The sequence below is a fragment of the Dreissena polymorpha genome, chromosome 6, assembly GCF_020536995.1.
Source record: "Dreissena polymorpha isolate Duluth1 chromosome 6, UMN_Dpol_1.0, whole genome shotgun sequence".
NCBI classification, from domain to species: Eukaryota; Metazoa; Mollusca; class Bivalvia; order Myida; family Dreissenidae; genus Dreissena; species Dreissena polymorpha.
Window position 1 is genome coordinate 36,127,230 of NC_068360.1, and position 25,251 is coordinate 36,152,480.

A 25,251-nucleotide genomic window follows, 5' to 3' on the forward strand; every position below is an offset into this window, starting at 1 on the left:
ATACCCATTAATACTACTCAGAAAGAGGGAAGCAAGAAGTCGCTTGTTAGTGCCCATTAATACTACTCAGAATGAGGGCAGCAAGAAGTCGCTTGTTAGTGCCCATTAATACTACTCAGAAAGAGGGCAGCAAGAAGTCGCTTGTTAATACCCATTAATACTACTAAGAAAGAGGGAAGCAAGAAGTCCCTCGTTAGTGTCCATTAATACTATTGAGAAAGAGGGCAGCAAGAAGTCCTCGTTAGTGTCCATTAGTACTATTGAGAAAGAGGGCAGCAAAAAGTCCCACGTTAGTGTCCATTAGTACTGCTCAGAAAGAGGGCAGCAAGATATCCCTATTAGTATCCATAATAGATCTTAGAAAGAGGGCAGCAAGAAGTCGCTTGTTAGTGCCCATTAATTCTATTGAGAAAGAGGGCAGCAAGAAGTCCCTGGTAAGTTTCAAAACTGTTATCTCTTTACTTCTTTACAGGCCACATATTTTATCCTCTCTTAATGCTTCTTGGTCTGAATATTTGTCTTGATAGTATTTCAGCCAGGCCAAATAAGGTTGAAGTGGGATCAAAACTAGGTCTCAGGGTCAAATCTAAGACACAATTTGTTGGCACTTTATAAAATCCACTTTTATTTTTTAATCTTTTTGATAAATTTTCCTATCTTGGCAAAATTCGAATCTGGGTGAATTGGGGGGAAAATGTAACCTAATCATCTCTTAGAAAGATCTTTTAACTCTAAAAATGTGTCAAATGTCACCTAATTGCAACAACATTGTGTGAATCAGATATACTTGGCCATATCTAGACCAAGTTTAAAATTGGGTCCTGATTAGTAAACAGACTAAGTTGCTACCAGATGAGTGAACTCATTGACAACTTGAACTCAGCTGAGCTCTTTAGAGAAATCACTACTATTGTTTACCTCTTTAATCATAAGAATTTCACTGAATACGTGACATTAACTTCTTAGGCACATGGTAGTGATTTATTTCATGAAATGGTAGTTTGTAATGACCAGATTTCCATGGAAGACTGGATAAGATCCCCATAGAGAATGGCCACATATGGGCTCAGGCCTGCTACCACTGGCTGTCAAAGAACGACTGGGACACTGCATCTGCTGCCTTCAACCAGTATGAACAGTCCAAGTGTAAGCAGCCTCACCTGGCCCTCACCTTGAAACCATTCTGCTATATCAGTAAACTCAAGGTAATACCTCTTTTTCGCATGTCAACTCAGAATAATGTTAATTGTTGTGAGAATCAAGAACTTTTCAGTTTATATTGTGACACAAATAAAACACTTTTAGTTGTGATTATTGCCTTCTCAGTTCTGACATAATAAATGTGCTATCTTAAAGGTAAAAATCATTCTTTAAGGTGTAATGTAAAAATAGTATTTTCATTTTAAATTATGACTTGTAACTATATTTTTCTCTCATATTGAAGAATTTTAACATACTTTGGCTCAAAGGTTACTATGTGACAGACAGTATAAAACAACAACCAAATGATAACCTTTAATTCAAGGTTATACCTCAAGGTTCTTTGTTTGCGTATTTATGTTTACACAAAGCGTTTCGAGCTATATTGTCCTCATGGATTGAAGCATCTCAAAATAACTATATAAGACACATAAAAAAACAGATAGCTATCATCAAGGTCATTCTTATAGATGAACATGAAAAAGGGCTTTAAAATAGGGCTTTTCAAAGTTCAGTTTTCTTCATTCAATTAAGAATATTTATAAATTATAAGGGCCCAGATGGCTTAATTGTTTTATGCCCCCGAAGGAGGTCATATAGTGATCGGGCCGTCCGTCTGTCTGTCTGTTTGTCCTTCCGTCACACTTCTAGGTTTCGCATTTAGGTTTTGAAAAATGCTCATAACTTCTATGTTGCTCCAGATAGCAACTTGATATTTGGCATGCATGTGTATCTCATGGAGCTGCACATTTTGAGTGGTGCAATGTCAAGGTCAAGGTCATCCTTCAAGGTCAAATGTCAAATATATGGCTACAAAGCGGCGCAGAAGGGGGCATTGTGTTTCTGACAAACACATCTCTTGTTGTATATTACTTCATTAGACCCATTGATGAATTTAAGTTCGTAATGATTAATTATGTAAAAAATTAAGGCATGGAATACATTATATCAAACGTTATCCATGCAAACATCCTGCATCTGTTTCGCAAGCTTGATGAATCCAGATATTGCACAAAGAGGAGTACATTATACTGAGTACGTAACGGACATTTGACATATCCTGTAAAATGCACTACTGCTGTATGACAGCCTTGACTTAAGTTAGGTGGAATATTAAAGATTAGTGCTTATTGTATATAATTTTACCACTTTGTCCCAAATTTTTAGAAAATGACTTGAATATTTTGAATGAAATCAATACTTACATTCAGTTGTCAATTTGGTCATTGTAATATAATACGCATGGTAATATAGACGCACATTGTGTCAGGTGATTTATGTATTTTCAGTGGAAATACCCACATTCTGTTTAGCAAATCTTTAAGTAGTAAAAAAACATTTATTTCATTTGATACTTTAGACATACGGTGAATGGTTCTGCTATTAACTTATTACTAATTTGAAATTGGCTTAATTGCTTCAGCTTCAAACTCTCGTAAACAGTAATTCAGTCCCACCAAATCTTTAACCATAGCAATGTACTTATTAATGGGCATGCAGTAAGAAGAGCCAGGGACTATCACCTCATAAAAATGACTAGTTAATTGGCATGCGAGCAAATGACTCCCAAGTTACCCTTTTGCAACCGGGATTTATTGCGTACAGGTATAACAAGCAAATTGGAGAATGAACGACAACATTATATTTTTGTCAAAATCAGAAATTGGTGAATAAACGTGTCAAAGAATTAGTGTTTTTTAATCTTCAAAATTTCATGCTGATAAAATTAAATTATTTCACATATATATCTGGTCCTGTTAATTTGCAGTATATGGATTATTGTTGACTGTATTTTGTAGTTTATTCCCTTTATGAATAAAATTGCGTTGTTATAAAAACTCCATTTAACTTTAATTTGTTGAATTGGCCATGACTGTTAAATATTCCAAATTTAAATCATGTAGTGGAAGGCTACATGTATCATAATACAGGCGTATATATCAATTATATGATCTGATTTTCAATAAATGTGAGTGTTATTGCTATATAATTGCATATTTTTCATATAAAGATGAATTCTGTATATATCCATATAAACATGAACCCATGTTTTTTCACTAACCAAAATAAAATCACAGTGTTTATGTTGACTTGTGTAGCAAAATAATATAAAGAATATCTAAAATGGCAAGGCCTAGAGGTGTTTATTTTAGCAGATAAAATGATGTTCCTCTACTAAGTTTGCTCTTTGTATGCCCCCCTGTTGTCAAATGTAGCCCCAAACCAGAGGTCTCTAGTATGATTACCGGAATAAACCCTCTTCGGAAGAAACACCCTTCCCAAAAAACGGCATAGCGGAAGAAACTCCCTTTCACATTTTGCAAACACGGAACAAACACCCTTTCATAGCGGAACAAACCCCCTTCAAGTTTTCAAACAGGCGGAATAAACACCCTTTCATAGCGGAGTAAACACCCTTCCTAAGTGTTATTCAAAATCGATAATTAAATGAAGGTGCGAAAATCTGCTTAAAGAAGTATACCAGTCGTTTGTTCATAAGTTATTAATGATACACATTAAATATTAAATATTCAAGCTGTGAATCTCAAACGTCGTTATCGTGATAATTGACCCGTTAACTTCTCAAATGAGAATAATAATTAGTAATCCAAAACACACTTCCGAATTTTTAATGTTAACACGACGTTTACAAATGCTTCCAATATAGTCATCATGTATATTTCCCGAAAAAAGAGCGCGAAAATTACGCGGCAATGTACAAGGTCAAGGGTGCGTGTATTGAGTTTTTGATATAAACTGTGTAGCGCAGATAACATTGAATTCTGTTGATTTCGGTTTAAATGTTTTGGTATTTTTAACACAAATATATCCTGAATAATTTGATATTTCCTTTTAATTAATTTCAAATCAAACACGCTGTATCTTAATCGTTACGGTCTTTTAGTTGAGTAATTATTTAAACAGTAATTGTACTGTATACTATTAATGATACATTAAATATTCAAGCTGTGAATCTCAAACATCGTTATGTTAATAAAACGAATAATTTATGATTGGGGAAAAATAAGTAGTATTGAAGGATCATGACACAACTTCTCACCATTATCCCCAATAGCCAGTACATTAAAGGACATTGATTTTAATTAAATGAAGGTGTGATAATCTATTTCCAAACTGCTTTGTGCTGATTAAAAAAGTGTACTGGCAGTTTGTTCACAAGTTGTTAACGCTGAAATGCTCGTGTGAATTTGACTTGCACTCGTTAAACTGAGATTATAAGAGTTTTATATGTGTTGAAATGTACTATATTGATGAAAATATGTTACAATAACACAAAATAGGCAATAAAAATTATACATTGAAGACAGAATTCATCAAATGCAACAAAGACAAAGAGCGCCCGAGCCGATTGTGGCGAAGATATACGTACATATTTTCCTACAATAACAGAAGCATACGTCTTTTTATAAGGATCGGAGTTAGTGTTCTTGTGTCGTAAGAATAGATAGCGTTTTTACACATTTTATATAATTTCATAAATATTTGATAAAACCGTGCATATTCTTGCTTGAATCCCTCATACTCATACCGCTATGGATGGTGGTTTATTCCGCATATGCAAAACTAGCGAAGGGGTTTATTCCGCTATGGAAGGGGGTTTATTCCGCATATGCAAAACTAGCGAGGGGGTTTGTTCCGCTATGGAAGGGGATTTATTACGCATATGCAAAACTAGCGAGGGTGTTTATTCCGTGTTTGCAAAATGTGAAAGGGGGTTTCTTCGGCTATGCCGTTTTGAGGAAAGGGGTTTTTTTCCGAAGGGGGTTTCTTCCATACACCCTCTAGTATAATACCTCTGAGCTATAACTTTCCCGGTTATCGACCCACAATCCTAAATTGTTATTTTTTTATAGATAATCTAATAAATGACCACCACACCCTCACACTATACCCCCCCTACCCCAAAAAAATAATTTTTATGCCCCCAGTAGGGTGGCATATGGCAGTTGAACTGTCCGTCAGTATGTCAGTCAGTCTGTCCGTCCGTCCGAAAAAAACTTTAACATTGGCCATTACATTTTCACTATTGAAGACAGCAACTTGATATTTGGCATGCATGTGTATCTCATGGAGCTGAACATTTTGAGTGGTGAAATGTGAAGGTCAAGGTCATCCTTCAAGGTCAAATGACAAATATATGGCGTCTGTCCGTCCGAAAACTTTAACATTGGCCATGACTTTTTTAATGTTGAAGATAGCAACTTGATATTTGGCATGCATGATTTTGTATCTCATGAATCTGCACATTTTGAGTGGTGGAAGTTCATGGTCAAGGTCATCCTTCAAGGTCAAGGGTAAAAAATATATTCAAAGCGGTGTTATCATGAAGCTGCACATTTTGAGTGGTGGAAGTTCTAAGTCAAGGTCATCCTTCAAGGTCAAAGGTAAAAAAAAAATCAAAGCGGCATTATCATGAAGCTGCACATTTTGAGTGGTGGAAGTTGGGAGGTCAAGGTCATCCTTCAAGGTCAAGGTCATCCTTCAAGGTCAAAGGTCAAAAAATAATATTTCAAAGCGGGGCTCTCATAAAGCTGCACATTTTGAGTAGTGGAAGTTCAAGGTCAAGGTCATCCTTCAAGGTCAAAGATAAAAAAAAACAACAATTCAAAGCGGCGCAATAGGGGGCATTGTGTTTCTGACGAACACATCTCTTGGTTTTTTTTTTCAAACATGGTTAAAAAACACAAATATTTATTTTTATTATTTTATTATTTTATTTTTAAAATACCGTCCAACCATCCCACCCAAGAATCCCCCCCCCCCCCAAAAAAGAAAAAAATATTTTTTTTTTGCATTTTTGGGAGATAATGTAAAAAATGACCACACCCCCACACTATACACCCCTCTCTACCCCTCCCTCCTTTGTGATTGAAAACTGAGATAGGTCCCTACACCTTTAGAAAGAAAAATAGATGAGCGGTCTGCACCCGCAAGGCGGTGCTCTTGTTTTTTATGTCACAGGGTGAGAAAATTGTGCGGCCAGTCCGGGACTCAAACTCGGGACACCTCGCTGACTGAGCTAACCGGGCTGACACACAACTCCTCCCCTAACGTGATCAAGTTCAAACTGTGACATTTATTTATAATTTTAATAAGTATTTTATTCATACAAAAATATATTTTCTTAAAAAATAATGTGTTTGGAAAGTAGGAATATGCATTGTTTTAAGCATCCTTTTGTCCAGGTATATTCCATCAATATGCCCTGTTATTATGTCAATCTTGTGTTCATGTTCACAGGTGCATGGCTGGTGCCTGGGGTTGATGCAGTACCTCCTAGACTGTGGGGCTGACAAGAAGACCATTTCCCTGGAGGACGGCGACACCTACCTGCATGCTGTTGTCAAAATAACGCTTGTTGTTGGTATGATTTCCACCTTTATGTTATTATATATTAGCCTCACTCTGGGGAAATGTGGCTTAATGCATGTAAGTAAAGTATTGTTCTAGATTAGCCTGTGCAGTCTGCCTAGACTTATCAGGGACGACACTTTCCATGTTTATTATATTTTTCGTTTTGAAGAAAAATTAGCAAAAACCTGTTTAGGCAGAAAATGTCGCCTGTAATTTCTCTGTGTTGACTTTACATGCTAATCTTAGACGACACGTTATGCACATGCATTTAACACCATTTTTCCAGAGCGGGGCTGTTTAATAAAAAAAATATGTTTTTGTTTGAAGTGTGATGACAAGGAAATAGCGCCAATATGTTGGTTGCCTCTGTTTATCATTAGAACATTAAAAACAAAACAAAAACAATCTTTGAATTAAATTTGAAGTAATGACATTGTTGATGTGTGGTCTTTGAAAATTGATGTTGTTCCAATAGTAGTTTTATGTTTTCTGTAACATCTCAATTGAATCTTTAAAAAATGCTCCAATGTAAATTCCATTGTAATGTCATAAATACTGACCTGTTATCGTATGCTTATACTTTCCAAGGGGAAATAACTCATCCGGAATTTTAATTGGGAATCCGCCACCTCAATACCGTAATACAGGCCAGGTTAAACATAGTGCAATGCAACCTAGCCAAAAATCGGTAACCAACCCTCAATATTCTTTCCGGATCAACCAGGTGTATACGTGTCTTTTACGGCTCTGAATTAAAATATTGTTTTTCACTTGGTTGATTGGGGTTTTGAATAGATAAATTGTGTTATTTATCTTTTTATTTCTCTTTCGGATTAATTTGTGTGGATTTAATGGATTTTGTTTCATTTGTAAAAGGTAAGCCATGCTTGTTTTTATCGAACAATGGTTTATTTCTACCATGCTGGGTGTTTTCAGGCGCGAACGACCACGTGCAAAACGTGCTCTTCTAATACATTGCTAGAACGTGCAAAGCATGTTCTTCTAATGTGTAACGAGATCGTGCAAAGCGTGTTCTTCTATTGACAGATTGTTTATCATTTGCCATTGTGTGCAATAATGATTTTAACGTTCCGTATGACAATCTAATTGATCGTCATTTTATTTTTCATCTGTTTTGAATTAAACTTTTGTTTAATTTATGATCTACGGCAGTATTATTATAATTTTCATTATGGTCAAATAATGATTTTATGTGCCGTATGATAATCTGGTCTGTGACCAGTTTATGGTTGAATATGCTTTGCTCTTGTTTTTCATATATTCGACTACATGATGGTCGCAGAAACAAGAGTGGATAAATACCCGGTGACTTCGCAGATCATGAATGATAGTTGCAGTATCAGTCACCGGGTATCGGGCATGATCGCGACCGTACTATGCTAAGTCTCTTAGACAGTCGGTCAACATCAGACCATATGGCGACACCCGTCAGCCGGTCTTTGCCCGATGGCATTCGTCAAGGACATCGACCAATGCCGGACCATTTGGCATCCGCCATACGGTCATTATCCGGTGACAACACTGGTCAAGATATGACCGGTACGTCACCGGGGACGTTGATCACGGACCATTGATCGACGTCTGACCGGCCGGTCCGGTAGCCGGTCATGTCACCGGTCCGGTCCGGTCATTGATCACCGGTCATGTCACCGGTCCGGTCCGGTCACCGGTCATGTCACCGGTCCGGTTATTGATCACCGGTCCGGTCCGGTCACCGGTCATGTCACCGGTCCGGTCATGTCACCGGTCTGGTCCGGTCACCGGTCCGGTCCGATCACCGGTCCGGTAACCGGTCCGGTCACCGGTCCGGTCATGTCACCGGTCATGTCACCGGTCCGGTCACCGGTCATGTCACCGGTCCGGTCATGTCACCGGTCCGGTCATTGATCACCGCTCCGGTCACCGGTCAACAGTCATCAGTTAGGCCTGCCACCGATAACACCAGTCACCGGTCAAGAAGAAGAACTCGGTCTTCTTCATTGAATTATTCTCCTATTCTTCGTTGAAAACATCGTCTTCATCAAGGATTAGACATCGGACACGCTCTTCTTCGTCGAGCAGTTCTCATCGTCGCGGCTCTCGTAAGCGATCACGTCGTCACTCACGGAGACGTTATTCTAGAAGATCTCGGTCTCATCGCAGCCGATCCACATCTCGGCCGATCCAGATCTCGACATCGCAGGAAACGAGGACGTCGTCAACCTTCACGTAGACATCAGCGGACTGCATTGAGCACCACTGGATAGTTATCGAACATACCTCTCCTTCATTGAGCAGTTCTCGGCGTTGATACGCTCGTAAGCGATCATGTCAATGCTCACGGAGACAATATTGTAGAAGACAATATTTCCAGCGTAGCCGAACAATATTTCGGCATCGAAGTTATATGGATGTCGCCACTTCTCACGTAGGCGTTAATGAACCTACTGGTCATATCGACGTTCTCCATTTTATTCCTTTAGGAATATCATGTCTCCATTCCACGTGTGATGGTTCTTCTTATGGCATCCACACATGTTGCAGTCACCGAGCCGTAGTTGTATACGAACACTAGTTCGTTTAACATTTAGGCTTCGGGTAAGCTGTTCTTTTCTCCACTACGACTACAAGGACACTTATGCCTATTAATACTGATAATCTACCGTTGTTTTCCGGTTAACATTATCAGATGACTTCGTGGATGGTCATTCTTCTGCACCAGATATTTCCATTCTGACGCAGTTATATTATACCGGTCCCGATCACCAGACATCGGTCACCATTCATCGGTCATATCACCGATCACTGATCACCGGTCAGAATAAGTGATGTCTCATCGCCATCGGATTGGATTTTTTGGCATGATCTTCTTTTCCGACCAGTGCTTGACATTGATAACAGACCATATGGATTCCACCATTTTTTGGTCTTTAACTGGAAACGTCACCGGTCATATTATGACTGGTCCGTTCACCGGGCTACAGTTACCGGTCATTGACCGGTCCGGTTCAGTCACCACTTACCAATTACCGGTGATCCACTGTGTTTTCATCGGTCAATTTTTAGTATCACGGGTATCGTCTACATTACATAGTTGTATACCCCTGGCTATGATTGTATTGAATACTATATTTTATGGATTCAACAATCTACATGACTTTTTGTGTTTTTCAATACTGATGTTCTACTGGCGACGGTTACCAAATCATGCTATATCTGTTATTTGTACTTCTATCTCAACCGGCTACATGCAGACTACTGGTCTTGCAGATATATCGGCTGAAGTGGGCTCGGAGACTAGCATTGAGGTCGAACATTACTATTTGACCTCTATTAATTTATGTTCGAGACCCGAAGGATGAATTGTTTTAACCGCCTTTACCTGTCGGCTACAGACTTTGCAGTCAGTGTCACGGAACAGTTGGGACACATTAATGACGCTAGCAGGATTAGCAAGACGACATTTGTATCGACTTCTGCTTTTCTATTGCTCCTACGGCAGTGCATATTTTCAAGCTACTGGAATCAACAAGAGTTCTGATACATAGGATTGCCTATCAGATTGACCGCATAGCGGCTACAGTCTTGTAGATGGCTTAGGACCTATTGAACTCAGATCTTAGATCCTAGGATCTGGAGGGACCTCATCTTAAAGTTATTCTTCTATTACACTTCTGGCCATAACAGGCCGTCTTCCTATAACTGGTCGTATTCCTTTCGGAATTCGTCCCGGTTAGAAGTCTTGAAGTAAATGGATTAATCAAGTCAGAATTTAAGACTTCCATGCATTCTACCGGCAAGCGTGGACCCGCTTAAGGTTACCCCTAGGGTTTTCACCTTTTTCTGCCATCACACCTCCGATTCCGGAGGTACCACTATCAATCATATTTCCGTACTTCGCAAATCGATGACTTCGCGACCTGTATTATCCAGGATTTTAAAGGCGCCTGTTATTGGTTCAAGAAGAGGCTATATTCTGTAGATAGGTCATAAACTTATAAGTGTTAAACACTGTCCTATTCTACCAATTTTCAAGTGTGTTTGGAGTGGGAAAGTTCGGCTTGCCGTGGTTTCTTTGCCCACCCATCCTTGACAAATGGTTCCGGTCACCGGTCGGTATTTACCGGTCCGGTCACCGGTCCTTCTGCTGAGACGTCTTTTCTTACGTCCGTTTCAGCTTTATTTTTAAGATAATTGTATTAATCTCGGGATTTTTTAATGACACAGATTTCCATCTTTTTGTCATTATTTACCACTATTCAGTGGTGTCTAGACTAGAAGATTATCTTGGCAAGAATATAGTTTATTCTACCACAACCTTCCTTACACCTTATACAGATGTGAGCAGATAAGGTTATGGACGATCACATAGAACAACGTATCTTGATTTTCTCAATTATGTGGTATCCTAACGAATATCACCTGCACATCTACATCTTGAAAAGCGAAAATTCTTTTTAGCTGTTTTTCATTTACAACACATTTTCACGATTCATTTGTGATGGTTTCAACTATCACACATCGGTCGTGGTTTACTTACAGACACGGAGGTGATCATATTATCACTCCTTGTAACTGGAACTCAGGAACTTATTCGTTCTTTGCAAGAACAACACATTTTCTCTATCGTCTTTCTCATACCAGTTCGTCTCAACGCCCTGTTGGACGTTTTGTCCTGCAGTTCTTTCTTTCGAATTTTTTTTCGTTGGGTTCAATAATGTAATTGCGCATGCGCGGCAGTGAAGTTGCAGACGAGTTGCATGGTGTACATAGTATATCAAAGAATGTTGTTTATCATCAAACGCTAGTTATTAGCGTTATACGATCGTATATCGCAGTGTATACCGGTATGCTGAACAACGTCAAAAATGCAGTTCACAGAAATCGATCCAGCAGGGTGTGCGATTGTTATACATTCGTCCATTGACATAAACTGGAATATCTTGCCTTCTTGGTGAGTTTTTGCAATAACTGAGTTTTTGCCATAATTTCATGAAATATACTTAATGAACCATGGGATTATGGTTCTACGACCTTTTAAGTCTCCTGTACAATTATTTTCAGGAAACATCTTCACAGGTCAAATATCATATCTCACTGAGACATATTTTTACTGATCCAAACATGTGCCACTTCATGTCTGGCCATTAATAACTTTTAGTTATCTCTACAGAAGAACGTTTTTCTGTTAGAGTTTCAATCCTTGTTACTTGTGCAAGGATAATTCCATCAGAACTGTATAAAGGTTCTATGGGAAATTCATTTTTTACTGGGTAATTGAGAGCATAGTTATTACCTTAATCACTCTGCTAGATACATAGAGGTTTTTCTCATCTTTTTCTTGATGATAAGAAATTTGTTCTTTTCTTCATCAAAGGATAGAGATTATGCTTTCGTATACCTTGTTTTGTGTAAGTCATCGCAACTCTGTGCTGTCTTACCTATTTTGGAACTGATCCAAACTATGGAACGTCAACACTATGTTTTTCGTTCCTTTACCTTCTTAAGCGGTTTTGACTTGTGTAACATGTTGGGATGCTTAATGAGCTCCCTATGAACCTTTTTCATCAGGCTTATTAACAGTTCCAATATAATTTTAAGACGGTTTTCCTTCTTATTATGGCTTTTACCATACGGAGAAGTGAAATTCATGCTTTTTCTGTTGAATACGACCAATTCCAGTTGGATCTATTGTCGTTTTCACTTTGTTGTGTCAGCCAGGATTCCTTGCTTAATATCAAGTCCTCTATATGGCTTCTACCTTCAAGTTTCCAAGTTTTCTTAAACTGGTAGTCATGAAGATGAGGATAAACTTCTTTGGGCAATCAGGGCTTTGAAGTTCTATCTCAGCAGTGTTAGTCAGAAGTCCATTCGAGGTTCTCAAAGACATTCTTCATTTCCCCAAAAAAGGGGGGGGGGGAGATGTGTCTGCGGCTTCTATTTCTCGGGGTTAGACCTCGACTAAGGAAAGTTAATCTTATCCTATCTAAGGATTCATTCCTTTTTAGGATCTGACCGCATGAATTAAGAGCTCTGTCTGTTTTGTGGGCATATATTAATCACACCCCACTTTTTGACGTGCTCTAAGCTGTTTACTGGAGGAATCCGACCACCTTGTCATCTTTTTATCTTCGTTTTCTGAAGTGCCAACAATACAATTTGTATACGTTTGGGCTTGTTGTGGTTTCACTAACGGTAGTGTCTTCTTTACGACATAGTCATATTACTCTGTCCGAGAAGTCATAATTAATACCGTTTTAACGAAGATTACTTGATATCATTAGCTGATAACCCTGTTTATGGGTTCTACTGTGTTGGGAAAATATATACGAACCTTCCCACCGCAGCTGCAAAATCAGCATACGATAACATATGACATTAAAACAAATTTTTTAAATAAAATTCATTTTAATTATTAAATACTTACCTGTTATCGGTAAGTCCCACCTCCCACCCCGCTATTCGATTAATATTTTTGTATATATATTGAAAGAATATTGAGGGTTGTTTACCGATTTTTGGCTAGGTTGCATTGCACTATGTTTAACCTGGCCTGTATTACGGTATTGAGGTGGCGGATTCCCAGTTAAAATTCCGGATGAGTTATTTCCCCTTGGAAAGTATAAGCATACGATAACAGGTAAGTATTTAATAATTAAAATGAATTTTATTTAAAAAAATTGTGTAAAGGTAAATCGATGGAGCTTCTGAAGTACCTTTTGAATCGTTTCTGTCGCACGGGTTACTCAGACCAGCACAGAGTTGACCGGAGTGGCAACACGGTGCTTCATACAGCCACACTGCAGAGGAACGCAGACAAGAAGAAGAGGTAAATATGCAGTGTATGTGGGGGGGGGGGGAGGGGTCAAGTCATATGAAATAATGCAAGCTTATAGTATTACACATACATGTAAAAAAGAAAGAACAGAATGAGAGGGCTCGTTTCTTTGTGGATAACTTTTATTATGTTGATTGTAATATTGAAATATATGTTATTATTATTCTTTGTGAATTATTGAGTCAATATTTTCCGATTTAAAAAATAGTTCATAACATGTAACATTTCTGAATAAGTCAGGATATAAGCCATGTTTGAAACAAAGTTTAAGTTACTATCACAAGATACTTTATCTGATATTTCATCACTAAATTTTTAACCCTCGATCGGAAAACAACAGCATCCTATACTAATACATTTGTCAGACAAACGGTGATCGAGATGCTATTGAAGACGACAGTGGATGCAAGCATACGTAACCAGTCTGGTAAGGTGGCGCTGGATTACCTCCCCTCGGAAGAACCTCAGAGCAGGGAGTTGCTGCGCATGGCCATGTTCAACAGAGGTATTACTTGTATGATTTTAATTAATTTACTACCCGGTACTTTTCTAGACTAAAGTGAACCAGTTAATTGCAAAGTTGAAGTATTATACCAGGAAAAGTATCAACAATGTTTCTTTCTATCTGGCTTTAAACTCTTTGCTGATCATAGTTATCTACCTTTGTTGTCTGAGTGAAAACAAATTGCAATAAGTGCTAACAAATTTTTAGCTCGACTATTATATATGAAATATATATAGTGGAGCTATCCTACTCACCCCGGAGTCGGCGTTTCCGTTAGCGTTAGCGTGCAAATGTTAAAGTTTTCGTATACTTGTTTACCATCATGACCCCAACCTATAAACAAGAGCATACAACTCTATCAAGCATTTTGTCATAATTTTGGCCCCTTTCCACTTAGAATATGCAGCAAATGTTAAAGTTTTCGTACTACCCCATTTATTTTCATTGTCCCTTGACATATTGCTTTCATATTTTCCATACTTGTTTACCAACATCACCCCAACCTATAAACAAGAGCAGACAACTCGATCAAGCATTTTGTCATAATTATTGCCCCTTTTATACTTAGAATATGCATATTATTGATAAATCTATGTTAAAGTTTGCGTACTACCCCAAATATTTCCTATATCCTTTGACATATTGCTTTTATATTTTGCATACTTGTTTACCAACATGACCCTAACCTATTAACAAGAGCAGACCACTGTATCAAGCATTTTGACATAATTATGGCCCCTTTTACACTAAGATAATTGAACATTTTGCTTAAATTGCCATAACTTCTTTATTTATGATCACATTTTATTATTACTTTGACAAAACAACACTTACCTGAATACCACAATGGATTCCACCCAAACAATACCCCACGCCCCTACCCAGAATCCCTCCCCCACCAATTCCCCTCCCCCCATTTTTCTTTTTAAACATCATCTAATAAATTACAACACCCCACATTATAACCCCCTCTCACCCCCCCCCCCCCAAAAAAAAAAAATTTTTTTTTTTCCTTTTTTTATTTTTGAAAGATCGTCTTATAAATGACCACACCCAACATTAAACCCCCCTCAACCCCCCCCCCCCCCCAAAAAAAAATAAATAAATTTTGTTTTCCTTTTTTTATATTTGAAATATCGTCTAATAAATTATTGAATATGAACACTTTCCCCATGATGGCTTTCGTTATACTGTCAAGCACTCGAATAGTCGAGCGCGCTGTCCTCTGACAGCTCTTGTTTCATACCTTCTGCATATAAACTACCTTTATTTGCTTGACCAAGAAACTGTAATTGAAAAATATATTATATCTTATAGTCAAGTTTAGCCAGCAGTAATCAACTGCTACTTATTAAATGAGCAGTATCAAAAAATAGGGTTTATCATATATGCAGCCGGTGTTACTCCAGACTAGCCTGCGCATTTTAGAACTCCGGTCAGGAGCTTCCCTGTTCGCCAGAAAGTAATTCAAGGTTAAGTTGTTTTATTGGTGGATAGAGTAGCTATGGAGGGATAGGCATGCTGCTCTGAGGTATGCTGGCTGCATATGAATCATTTTCACATGTCCAGGCTAAAATAAAATAATTATATGTTCAAAAGGGAAAACTTTAAGCACGATTGGAGATGATGAAGAGAGCAAGGGAAGTACCAAGGCATCAAAGTCTGCTGAGGAGAAACAACCCAAACAGAAATCCCGTCGAAAGGACCCCTGTGACCTCTGTGAAGACCTGTATAAGCAGGCTGCAGCCATAGTAGGTGTCAGTTTGTTGTGTTCAGATTTATTTTGTTAGTCTATGACTTAATTAAGTAATAGCAAGTGGTGATATATTTTTGTTAGTCTATTGCTTAATTTATTTGTAGCAAGTGGTGATCTATTTTTTGTTTTATCAAATCTTAGATAATGTCCATGTAAGGAGTTAAATATTTGAAATGTGAATCTTTAGATAATTATACAAAATACTACTAAATATGTGATTCATTAACATGTATATCTTTATACAACTATACAATAGACTATAAAAGATTGTTGACAAGTTTGTACCATTAAACACTATGTTCAATGACCAGTATTCATTAAAACAAGTTCTTAGATTTATCCAATATTATGGATAATTTTATATATAATTACCATTTTGTTGTATATACCCAGCTTCAGGAAGAGAAGGTGATTGAAGGCTTCGACAAACTGACCCAGATTCTAGCTGAACAACACTCTGGTTCTCGTCACGAGGGTATTGTGAACAAAACCATCTCCAGCATTGTTAAGACGTTGTCTCAGATGCAAAACCTAGGTTAGCTACTAATTGGCATATTCTTTTATGTAAACAGTGCACATGCTTAAAGTTTGCAAGCTGAGGTGCATAACTTTGATTATCCGGTGAGATGCATACCTTGCATAGCTGCACCGAATCATAAATGTAGGTAGCTGTTCAGATGAATACCTTGGGTAAGCAGGACAGATGCAGAACTGTCCAGTTGCATAACCTGATAAGTAAGCTGCCCACATGCAGAATCTGTTCATTCAACTGCCAAAATGCATTTATAACCTATGTAGTAAGCAGCACATTATGCATAACCTATTAGAAAGTTTAAAGGCTGGGGAATATTCTCATGTTTATAATCTTGGTAAGCTCTATAACATAATTTATCGCTAAGCATCTAAGTTGATGCTAATGAGTATAATATTAGGTTTTTGAGGATGCTGATGTTAACAGAAACAAAACAAACGGGCTACCAATATTTGCGTATTTTAATGAAGGTCCATTTTGGTTTTTAGTGACTGAAAAAGGGCTTTTTAGCATGAAAATATGCCCTTCAATCAATGGACAATTTATTATATAACCATTAACAAAAACAAATACTCATTATCTTAACAAACTGTTTATGCTGTTCTGGTAGTATTATCAGAGATATTTTTAGCTCTCCTGTCACAAAGTGACATGGTGAGCTTATGTGACCGTGTGATGTCCGGCGTCCGTTGTGTGTGCGTGCGTGTGTGCATCCATCAACAATGGGTTGGGACTGTATTTGGGTCATCTGGGGTCAAAAACTAGGTCACTTGGTCAAATTATAGAAAAACCTTGTGTAGACAATAGAGGTCACAGTTTTCATCCAAGCTTTATGAAATTTGGTCAGAATTTAAATCTTGATGAAATCTGGGTTGGGATTGTATTTGGGTCATCGGGGGTCAAAAAGTAGGTCACTAGGTTAAATAATAGAAAACGCTTGTGTAAACAATAGAGGTCACAGTTTTCATCCAATCTTTATGAAATTTAGTCAGAATGTTTATCTTGATGAAATCTGGGTTGGGATTGTATATGGGTCATCTGGGGTCAGAAACTAGGTCACTAGGTCAAATAATAGAAAAAGCTTGTGTAGACAATAGAGGTCACAGTTTTCATCCAATCTTTATGAAATTAGGTTAGAATGTTTATCTTGATGTAATCTGGGTTGGGATTGTATTTTGGTCATCTTGGGTCAAAAACTAGGTCACTAGGTCAAATAATAGAAAAACCTTGTGTAGACAATAGAGGTCACAGTTTTCATCCAATCTTTATGAAATTTGGTCAGAATGTTTATCTTGATGTAATCTGGGTTGGGATTGTATTTGGGTCATCTTGGGTCAAAAACTAGGTCACTAGGTCAACTAATAGAAAAACCTTGTGTAGACAATAGAGGTCATAGTTTTCATCCAATCTGTATGACATTTGGTCAGAATGTTAATCTTAATGAAATCTGGGTTGGGGTCGTATTTGGGTCATCTGGGGTCAAAAACTAGGTCACTAGGTCAAATCATAGAAAAACATTGTGTAGACAATAGAGGTCACAGTTTTCATCTGATCTTAATGAAATATGGTCAAAATAATTATCTTGATAATATCTGATTTTGGATCGTATATGGGTCATCTGGGGTCAAAAATAAGGTCACCGGGCCAATTCTAGTAAAACCTTGTGTAGATGACGTCTTAATGAAATTTTGTCAGAATGTATTAATTAATGAAATCTGGCTTGGGATTGTATATGGGTCTGATAGAATTTAAGTTGATGTAGCAAGGTTAGTCAGGTGAGCGATTCGGGGCCATCATGGCCCTCTTGTTATGATAGGAATTTGTTAAGTAAAACCCTTTAATTGTAAAGTATGGAAGTATTCTATGTGAAAAGCAATTTAACTTGTGTCAGATTAACTAAAGTAACTTAAGTGATAGATGAGCCCTTTTTAATGTCATAAATACTGACCTGTTATCGTATGCTTATACTTTCCAAGGGGAAATAACTCATCCGGAATTTTAACTGGGAATCCGCCACCTCAAAACCGTAATACAGGCCAGGTTAAACATAGTGCAATGCAACCTAGCCAAAAATCGGTAACCAATCCTCAATATTCTTTCCGGATCAACCAGGTGTATACGTGTCTTTTACGGCTCTGAATTAAAATATTGTTTTTCACTTGGTTGATTGGGGTTTTGAATAGATAAATTGTGTTATTTATCTTTTTATTTCTCATTCGGATTAATTTGTGTGGATTTAATGGATTTTGTTTCATTTGTAAAAGGTAAGCCATGCTTGTTTTTATCGAGCAATGGTTTATTTCTACCATGCTGGGTGTTTTCAGGCGCGAACGACCACGTGCAAAACGTGCTCTTCTAATACATTGCTAGAACGTGCAAAGCATGTTCTTCTAATGTGTTACGAGATCGTGCAAAGCGTGTTCTTCTATTGACAGATTGTTTATCATTTGCCATTGTGTGCAATAATGATTTCAACGTTCCGTATGACAATCTAATTGATCGTCATTTTATTTTTCATCTGTTTTGAATTAAACTTTTGTTTAATTTATGATCTACGGCAGTATTATTATAATTTTCATTATGGTCAAATAATGATTTTATGTGCCGTATGATAATCTGGTCTGTGACCAGTTTATGGTTGAATATTCTTTGCTCTTGTTTTTCATATATTCGACTACATGATGGTCGCAGAAACAAGAGTGGATAAATACCCGGTGACTTCGCAGATCATGGATGATAGTTGCAGTATCAGTCACCAGGTATCGGGCACGATCGCGACCGTACTATGCTAAGTCTTTTAGACAGTCGGTCAACATCAGACCATATGGCGACACCCGTCAGCCGGTCTTTGCCCGATGGCATTGGTCAAGGACATCGACCAATGCCGGACCATTTGGCATCCGCCATACGGTCATTATCCGGTGACAACACTGGTCATGATATGACCGGTATGTCACCGGGGACGTTGATCACGGACCATTGATCGACGTCTGACCGGCCGGTCCGGTCACCGGTCATGTCACCGGTCCGGTCCGGTCATTGATCACCGGTCCGGTCACCGGTCATGTCACCGGTCCGGTCACCGGTCATGTCACCGGTCACCGGTCATGTCACCGGTCCGGTCCGGTCATTGATCACCGGTCATGTCACCGGTCCGGTCCGGTCACCGGTCATGTCACCGGTCCGGTCCGGTCACCGGTCCGGTCATTGATCACCGGTCATGTCACCGGTCCGGTCACCGGTCATGTCCCCGGTCCGGTCCGGTCACCGGTCATGTCACCGGTCCGGTCATGTCACCGGTCCGGTCATGTCAACGGTCCGGTCCGGTCACCGGTCCGGTCATTGATCACCGCTCCGGTCACCGGTCAACAGTCATCAGTTAGGCCTGCAACCGATAACACCAGTCACCGGTCAAGAAGAAGAACTCGGTCTTCTTCATTGAATTATTCTCCTATTCTTCGTTGAATACATCGTCTTCATCAAGGATTAGACATCGGACACGCTCTTCTTCGTCGAGCAGTTCTCATCGTCGCGGCTCTCGTAAGCGATCACGTCGTCACTCACGGAGACGTTATTCTAGAAGATCTCGGTCTCATCGCAGCCGATCCACATCTCGGCCGATCCAGATCTCGACATCGCAGGAAACGAGGACGTCGTCAACCTTCACGTAGACATCAGCGGACTGCATTGAGCACCACTGGATAGTTATCGAACATACCTCTCCTTCATTGAGCAGTTCTCGGCGTTGATACGCTCGTAGGCGATCATGTCAATGCTCACGGAGACAATATTGTAGAAGACAATATTTCCAGCGTAGCCGAACAATATTTCGGCATCGAAGTTATATGGATGTCGCCACTTCTCACGTAGGCGTTAATGAACCTACTGGTCATATCGACGTTCTCCATTTTATTCCTTTAGGAATATCATGTCTCCATTCCACGTGTGATGGTTCTTCTTATGGCATCCACACATGTTGCAGTCACCGAGCCGTAGTTGTATACGAACACTAGTTCGTTTAACATTCAGGCTTCGGGATAAGCTGTTCTTTTCTCCACTACGACTACAAGGACACTTATGCCTATTAATACTGATAATCTACCGTTGTTTTCCGGTTAACATTATCAGATGACTTCGTGGATGGTCATTCTTCTGCACCAGATATTTCCATTCTGACGCAGTTATATTATACCGGTCCCGATCACCGGACATCGGTCACCATTCATCGGTCATATCACCGATCACTGATCACCGGTCAGAATAAGTGATGTCTCATCGCCATCGAATTCGATTTTTTGGCATGATCTTCTTTTCCGAGCAGTGCTTGACATTGATTACAGACCATATGGATTCCACCATTTTTCGGTCTTTAACTGGTAACGTCACCGGTCATATTATGACTGGTCCGTTCACCGGGCTACAGTTACCAAATCATGCTATATCTGTTATTTGTACTCTTATCTCAACCGGCTACATGCAGACTACTGGTCTTGCAGATAGATCGGCTGAAGTAGGCTCGGAGACTAGCATTGAGGTCGAACATTACTATTTGACCTCTATTAATTTATGTTCGAGACCCGAAGGATGAATTGTTTTAACCGCCTTTACCTGTCGGCTACAGACTTTGCAGTCAGTGTCACGGAACAGTTGGGACACATTAATGATGCTAGCAGGATTAGCAAGACGACATTTGTATCGACTTCTGCTTTTCTATTGCTCCTACGGCAGTGCATATTTTCAAGCTACTGGAATCAACAAGAGTTCTGATACATAGGATTGCCTATCAGATTGACCGCATAGCGGCTACAGTCTTGTAGATGGCGTAGGACCTATTGAACTCAGATCTTAGATCCTAGGATCTGGAGGGACCTCATCTTAAAGTTATTCTTCTATTACACTTCTGGCCATAACAGGCCGTCTTCCTATAACTGGTCGTATTCCTTTCGGAATTCGTCCCGGTTAGAAGTCTTGAAGTAAATGGATTAATCAAGTCAGAATTTAAGACTTCCATGCATTCTACCGGCAAGCGTGGTCCCGCTTAAGGTTACCCCTAGGGTTTTCACCTTTTTCTGCCATCACACCTCCGATTCCGGAGCTACCACTATCAATCATATTTCCGTACTTCGCAAATCGATGACTTCGCGACCTGTATTATCCAGGATTTTAAAGGCGCCTGTTATTGGTTCAAGAAGAGGCTATATTCTGTAGAAAGGTCATAAACTTATAAGTGTTAAACACTGTCCTATTCTACCCATTTTCAAGTGTGTTTGGAGTGGGAAAGTTCGGCTTGCCGTGGTTTCTTTGCCTACCCATCCTTGACAAATGGTTCCGGTCACCGGTCGGTATTTACCGGTCCGGTAACCGGTCCTTCTGCTGAGACGTCTTTTCTTACGTCCGTTTCAGCTTTATTTTTAAGATAATTGTATTAATCTCGGGATTATTTAATGACACAGATTTCCATCTTTTTGTCATTATTTACCACTATTCAGTGGTGTCTAGACTAGAAGATTATCTTGGCAAGAATATAGTTTATTCTACCACAACCTTCCTTACATCTTATACAGATGTGAGCAGATAAGGTTATGGACGATCACATAGAACAACGTATTTTGATTTTCTCAATTATGTGGTATCCTAACGAATATCACCTGCACATCTACATCTCGAAAAGCGAAAATTCTTTTTAGCTGTTTTTCATTTACAACACATTTTCACGATTCCTTTGTGATGGTTTCAACTATCACACATCGGTCGTGGTTTACTTACAGACACGGAGGTGATCATATTATCACTCCTTGTAACTGGAAATCAGGAACTTATTCGTTCTTTGCAAGAACAACAAATTTTCTCTATCGTCTTTCTCATACCAGTTCGTCTCAACGCCCTGTTGGACGTTTTGTCCTGCAGTTCTTTCTTTCGAATTATTTTTCCGTTGGGTTCAATAATGTAATTGCGCATGCGCGGCAGTGAAGTTGCAGACGAGTTGCATGGTGTACATAGTATATCAAAGAATGTTGTTTATCATCAAACGCTAGTTATTAGCGTTATGCGATCGTATATCGCAGTGTATACCGGTATGCTGAACAACGTCAACAATGTAGTTCACAGAAATCGATCCAGCAGGGTGTGCGATTGTTATACATTCGTCCATTGACATAAACTGGAATATCTTGCCTTCTTGGTGAGTTTTTGCAATAACTGAGTTTTTGCCATAATTTCATGAAATATACTTAATGAACCATGGGATTATGGTTCTACGACCTTTTAAGTCTCCTGTACAATTATTTCCAAGAAACTTCTTCACAGGTCAAATATCATATCTCACTGAGACATATTTTTACTGATCCAAACATGTTCCACTTCATGTCTGGCCATTAATAACTTTTAGTTATCTCTACAGAAGAACGTTTTTCTGTTAGAGTTTCAATCCTTGTTACTTGTGCAAGGATAATTCCATCAGAACTGTATAAAGGTTCTATGGAAATTCATTTTTTACTGGGTAATTGAGAGCATAGTTATTACCTTAATCACTCTGCTAGATACATAGAGGTTTTTCTCATCTTTTTCTTGATGATAAGAAATTTGTTCTTTTCTTCATCAAAGGATAGAGATTATGCTTTCGTATACCTTGTTTTGTGTAAGTCATCGCAACTCTGTGCTGTCTTACCTATTTTAGAACTGATCCAAACTATGGAACGTCAACACTATGTTTTTCGTTCCTTTACCTTCTTAAGCGGTTTTGACTTGTGTAACATGTTGGGATGCTTAATGAGCTCCCTATGAACCTTTTTCATCAGGCTTATTAACAGTTCCAATATAATTTTAAGACGGTTTTCCTTCTTATTATGGCTTTTACCATACGGAGAAGTGAAATTCATGCTTTTTCTGTTGAATACGACCAATTCCAGTTGGATCTATTGTCGTTTTCACTTTGTTGTGTCAGCCAGGATTCCTTGCTTAATATCAAGTCCTCTATATGGCTTCTACCTTCAAGTTTCCAAGTTTTCTTAAACTGGTAGTCATGAAGATGAGGATAAACTTCTTTGGGCAATCAGGGCTTTGAAGTTCTATCTCAGCAGTGTTAGTCAGAAGTCCATTCGAGGTTCTCAAAGACACTCTTCATTTCCCCCAAAAAGGGGGGGGGGAGATGTGTCTGCGGCTTCTATTTCTCGGGGTTAGACCTCGACTAAGGAAAGTTAATCTTATCCTATCTAAGGATTCATTCCTTTTTAGGATCTGACCGCATGAATTAAGAGCTCTGTCTGTTTTGTGGGCATATATTAATCACACCCCACTTTTTGACGTGCTCTAAGCTGTTAACTGGAGGAATCCGACCACCTTGTCATCTTTTTATCTTCGTTTTCTGAAGTGCCAACAATACAATTTGTATACGTTTGGGCTTGTTGTGGTTTCACTAACGGTAGTGTCTTCTTTACGACATAGACATATTACTCTGTCCGAGAAGTCATAATTAATACCGTTTTAACGAAGATTACTTGATATCATTAGCTGATAACCCGGTTTATGGGTTCTACTGTGTTGGAAAAATATATACGAACCTTCCCACCGCAGCTGCAAAATCAGCATACGATAACAGGTCAGTATTTATGACATTAAAACAATTTTTTTTAAATAAAATTCATTTTAATTATTAAATACTTACCTGTTATCGGTAAGTCCCACCTCCCACCCCGCTATTCGATTAATATTTTTGTATATATATTGAAAGAATATTGAGGATTGGTTACCGATTTTTGGCTAGGTTGCATTGTACTATGTTTAACCTGGCCTGTATTACGGTCTTGAGGTGGCGGATTCCCAGTTAAAATTCCGGATGAGTTATTTCCCCTTGGAAAGTATAAGCATACGATAACAGGTAAGTATTTAATAATTAAAATGAATTTTATTTAAAAAAAATTGTTTTAGCTTACCTGTCACTAAGTGACATGGTGAGCTTATGTGACCGTGTGATGTCCGACGTCCGTATGTGTGTGCGTGTGTCCGTCAACAATTTGTTTGTGTAGACAGAAGAGGTCACAGTTTTCATCCAATCTTTATGAAATTTGGTCAGAATGTTTATCTTGATGAAATCTGGGTTAGGATTGTATTTGGGTTATCTTGGGTCAAAAACTAGGTCACTAGGTCAAAAACTAGGTCACATTATAGGTCAAATAATAGAAAAACCTTGTGTAGACAATAGAGGTCGCAGTTTTTATCCAATCTTTATGAAATTGGTCAGAATGTTCATCTTGATGAAATCTGGTTTGGGATTGTATTTGGGTCATCTGGGTCAAAAACTAGGTCACTAGGTCAAATAATAGAAAACGCTTGTGTAAACAATAGAGGTCTAAGTTTTCATCCAATCTTTATAAAATTTGATCAGAATGTTTATCTTGATGAAATCTGGGTGGGGATTGTATTTGGGTCATCTGGGGTCAAAAACTAGGTCACTAGGTAAAATAATAGAAAAACCTTGTGTAGACAATAGAGGTCACAGTTTTCATCTAATCTTTATGAAATTTGGTCAGAATGTTTATCTTGATGAAATCTGGGTTGGGATTGTATTTGGTTAGTCAGGTGAGCGATTCAGGGCCATCATGGCCCTCTAGTTTGAAAGACCTGTTTAGACGCTATGTTAACATGAACTGGTTTCAGGCTTATGATATTTTGTTTTGTTTCCAGAGCACATGAACAGCCTTCTGTGTATCCCAATGGACTACATTATCATGATTGTTGAGAGACTTGCCACGGAAGGTCTCTGGAAACAGCTTGACATGCTGGTCAGGAAATACAGGAACAAGCACGGAAAGGATAAACTCAAAGGTATGTGAATATATGTCGACTTTTATGACAAATTTACACATAACTTTATATTAATGTATTTAGACTGTTATTGCAAAGAGAATTTCAACAGTGTATGGATGTATGTAGACTATCATGTCCAAGATATACTTAATGGTGTGTGAATGAATATAAACTGTTATAGCCAATTAAACTCAATGGTGTATGAAGTAAATAAACTGTTTTGTCCAAGATAAAGTCAT

The 25,251-nt window shown here is 38.6% G+C and overlaps 1 protein-coding gene across 3 annotated transcripts in view; it reads left to right on the top strand.

Annotated features, from left to right (window-relative positions):
• The window catches only part of LOC127833269 (TPR and ankyrin repeat-containing protein 1-like), a 140,263-nt gene that overhangs the window by 47,258 nt on the left and 67,754 nt on the right, over positions 1 to 25,251 (top strand). For all 3 annotated transcript variants that reach the window (XR_008027288.1, XM_052358434.1, XM_052358435.1), the window contains 7 exons: positions 1,015 to 1,205; positions 6,463 to 6,586; positions 13,267 to 13,405; positions 13,780 to 13,919; positions 15,519 to 15,670; positions 16,069 to 16,210; positions 24,890 to 25,030. Coding sequence is in view for 2 of the 3 variants with exons in the window: in XM_052358434.1 (XP_052214394.1) it covers positions 1,015 to 1,205; positions 6,463 to 6,586; positions 13,267 to 13,405; positions 13,780 to 13,919; positions 15,519 to 15,670; positions 16,069 to 16,210; positions 24,890 to 25,030 (1,029 nt within the window). In the remaining variant the exon portion in view is untranslated. The remainder of the gene's footprint in view (positions 1 to 1,014; positions 1,206 to 6,462; positions 6,587 to 13,266; positions 13,406 to 13,779; positions 13,920 to 15,518; positions 15,671 to 16,068; positions 16,211 to 24,889; positions 25,031 to 25,251) is intronic.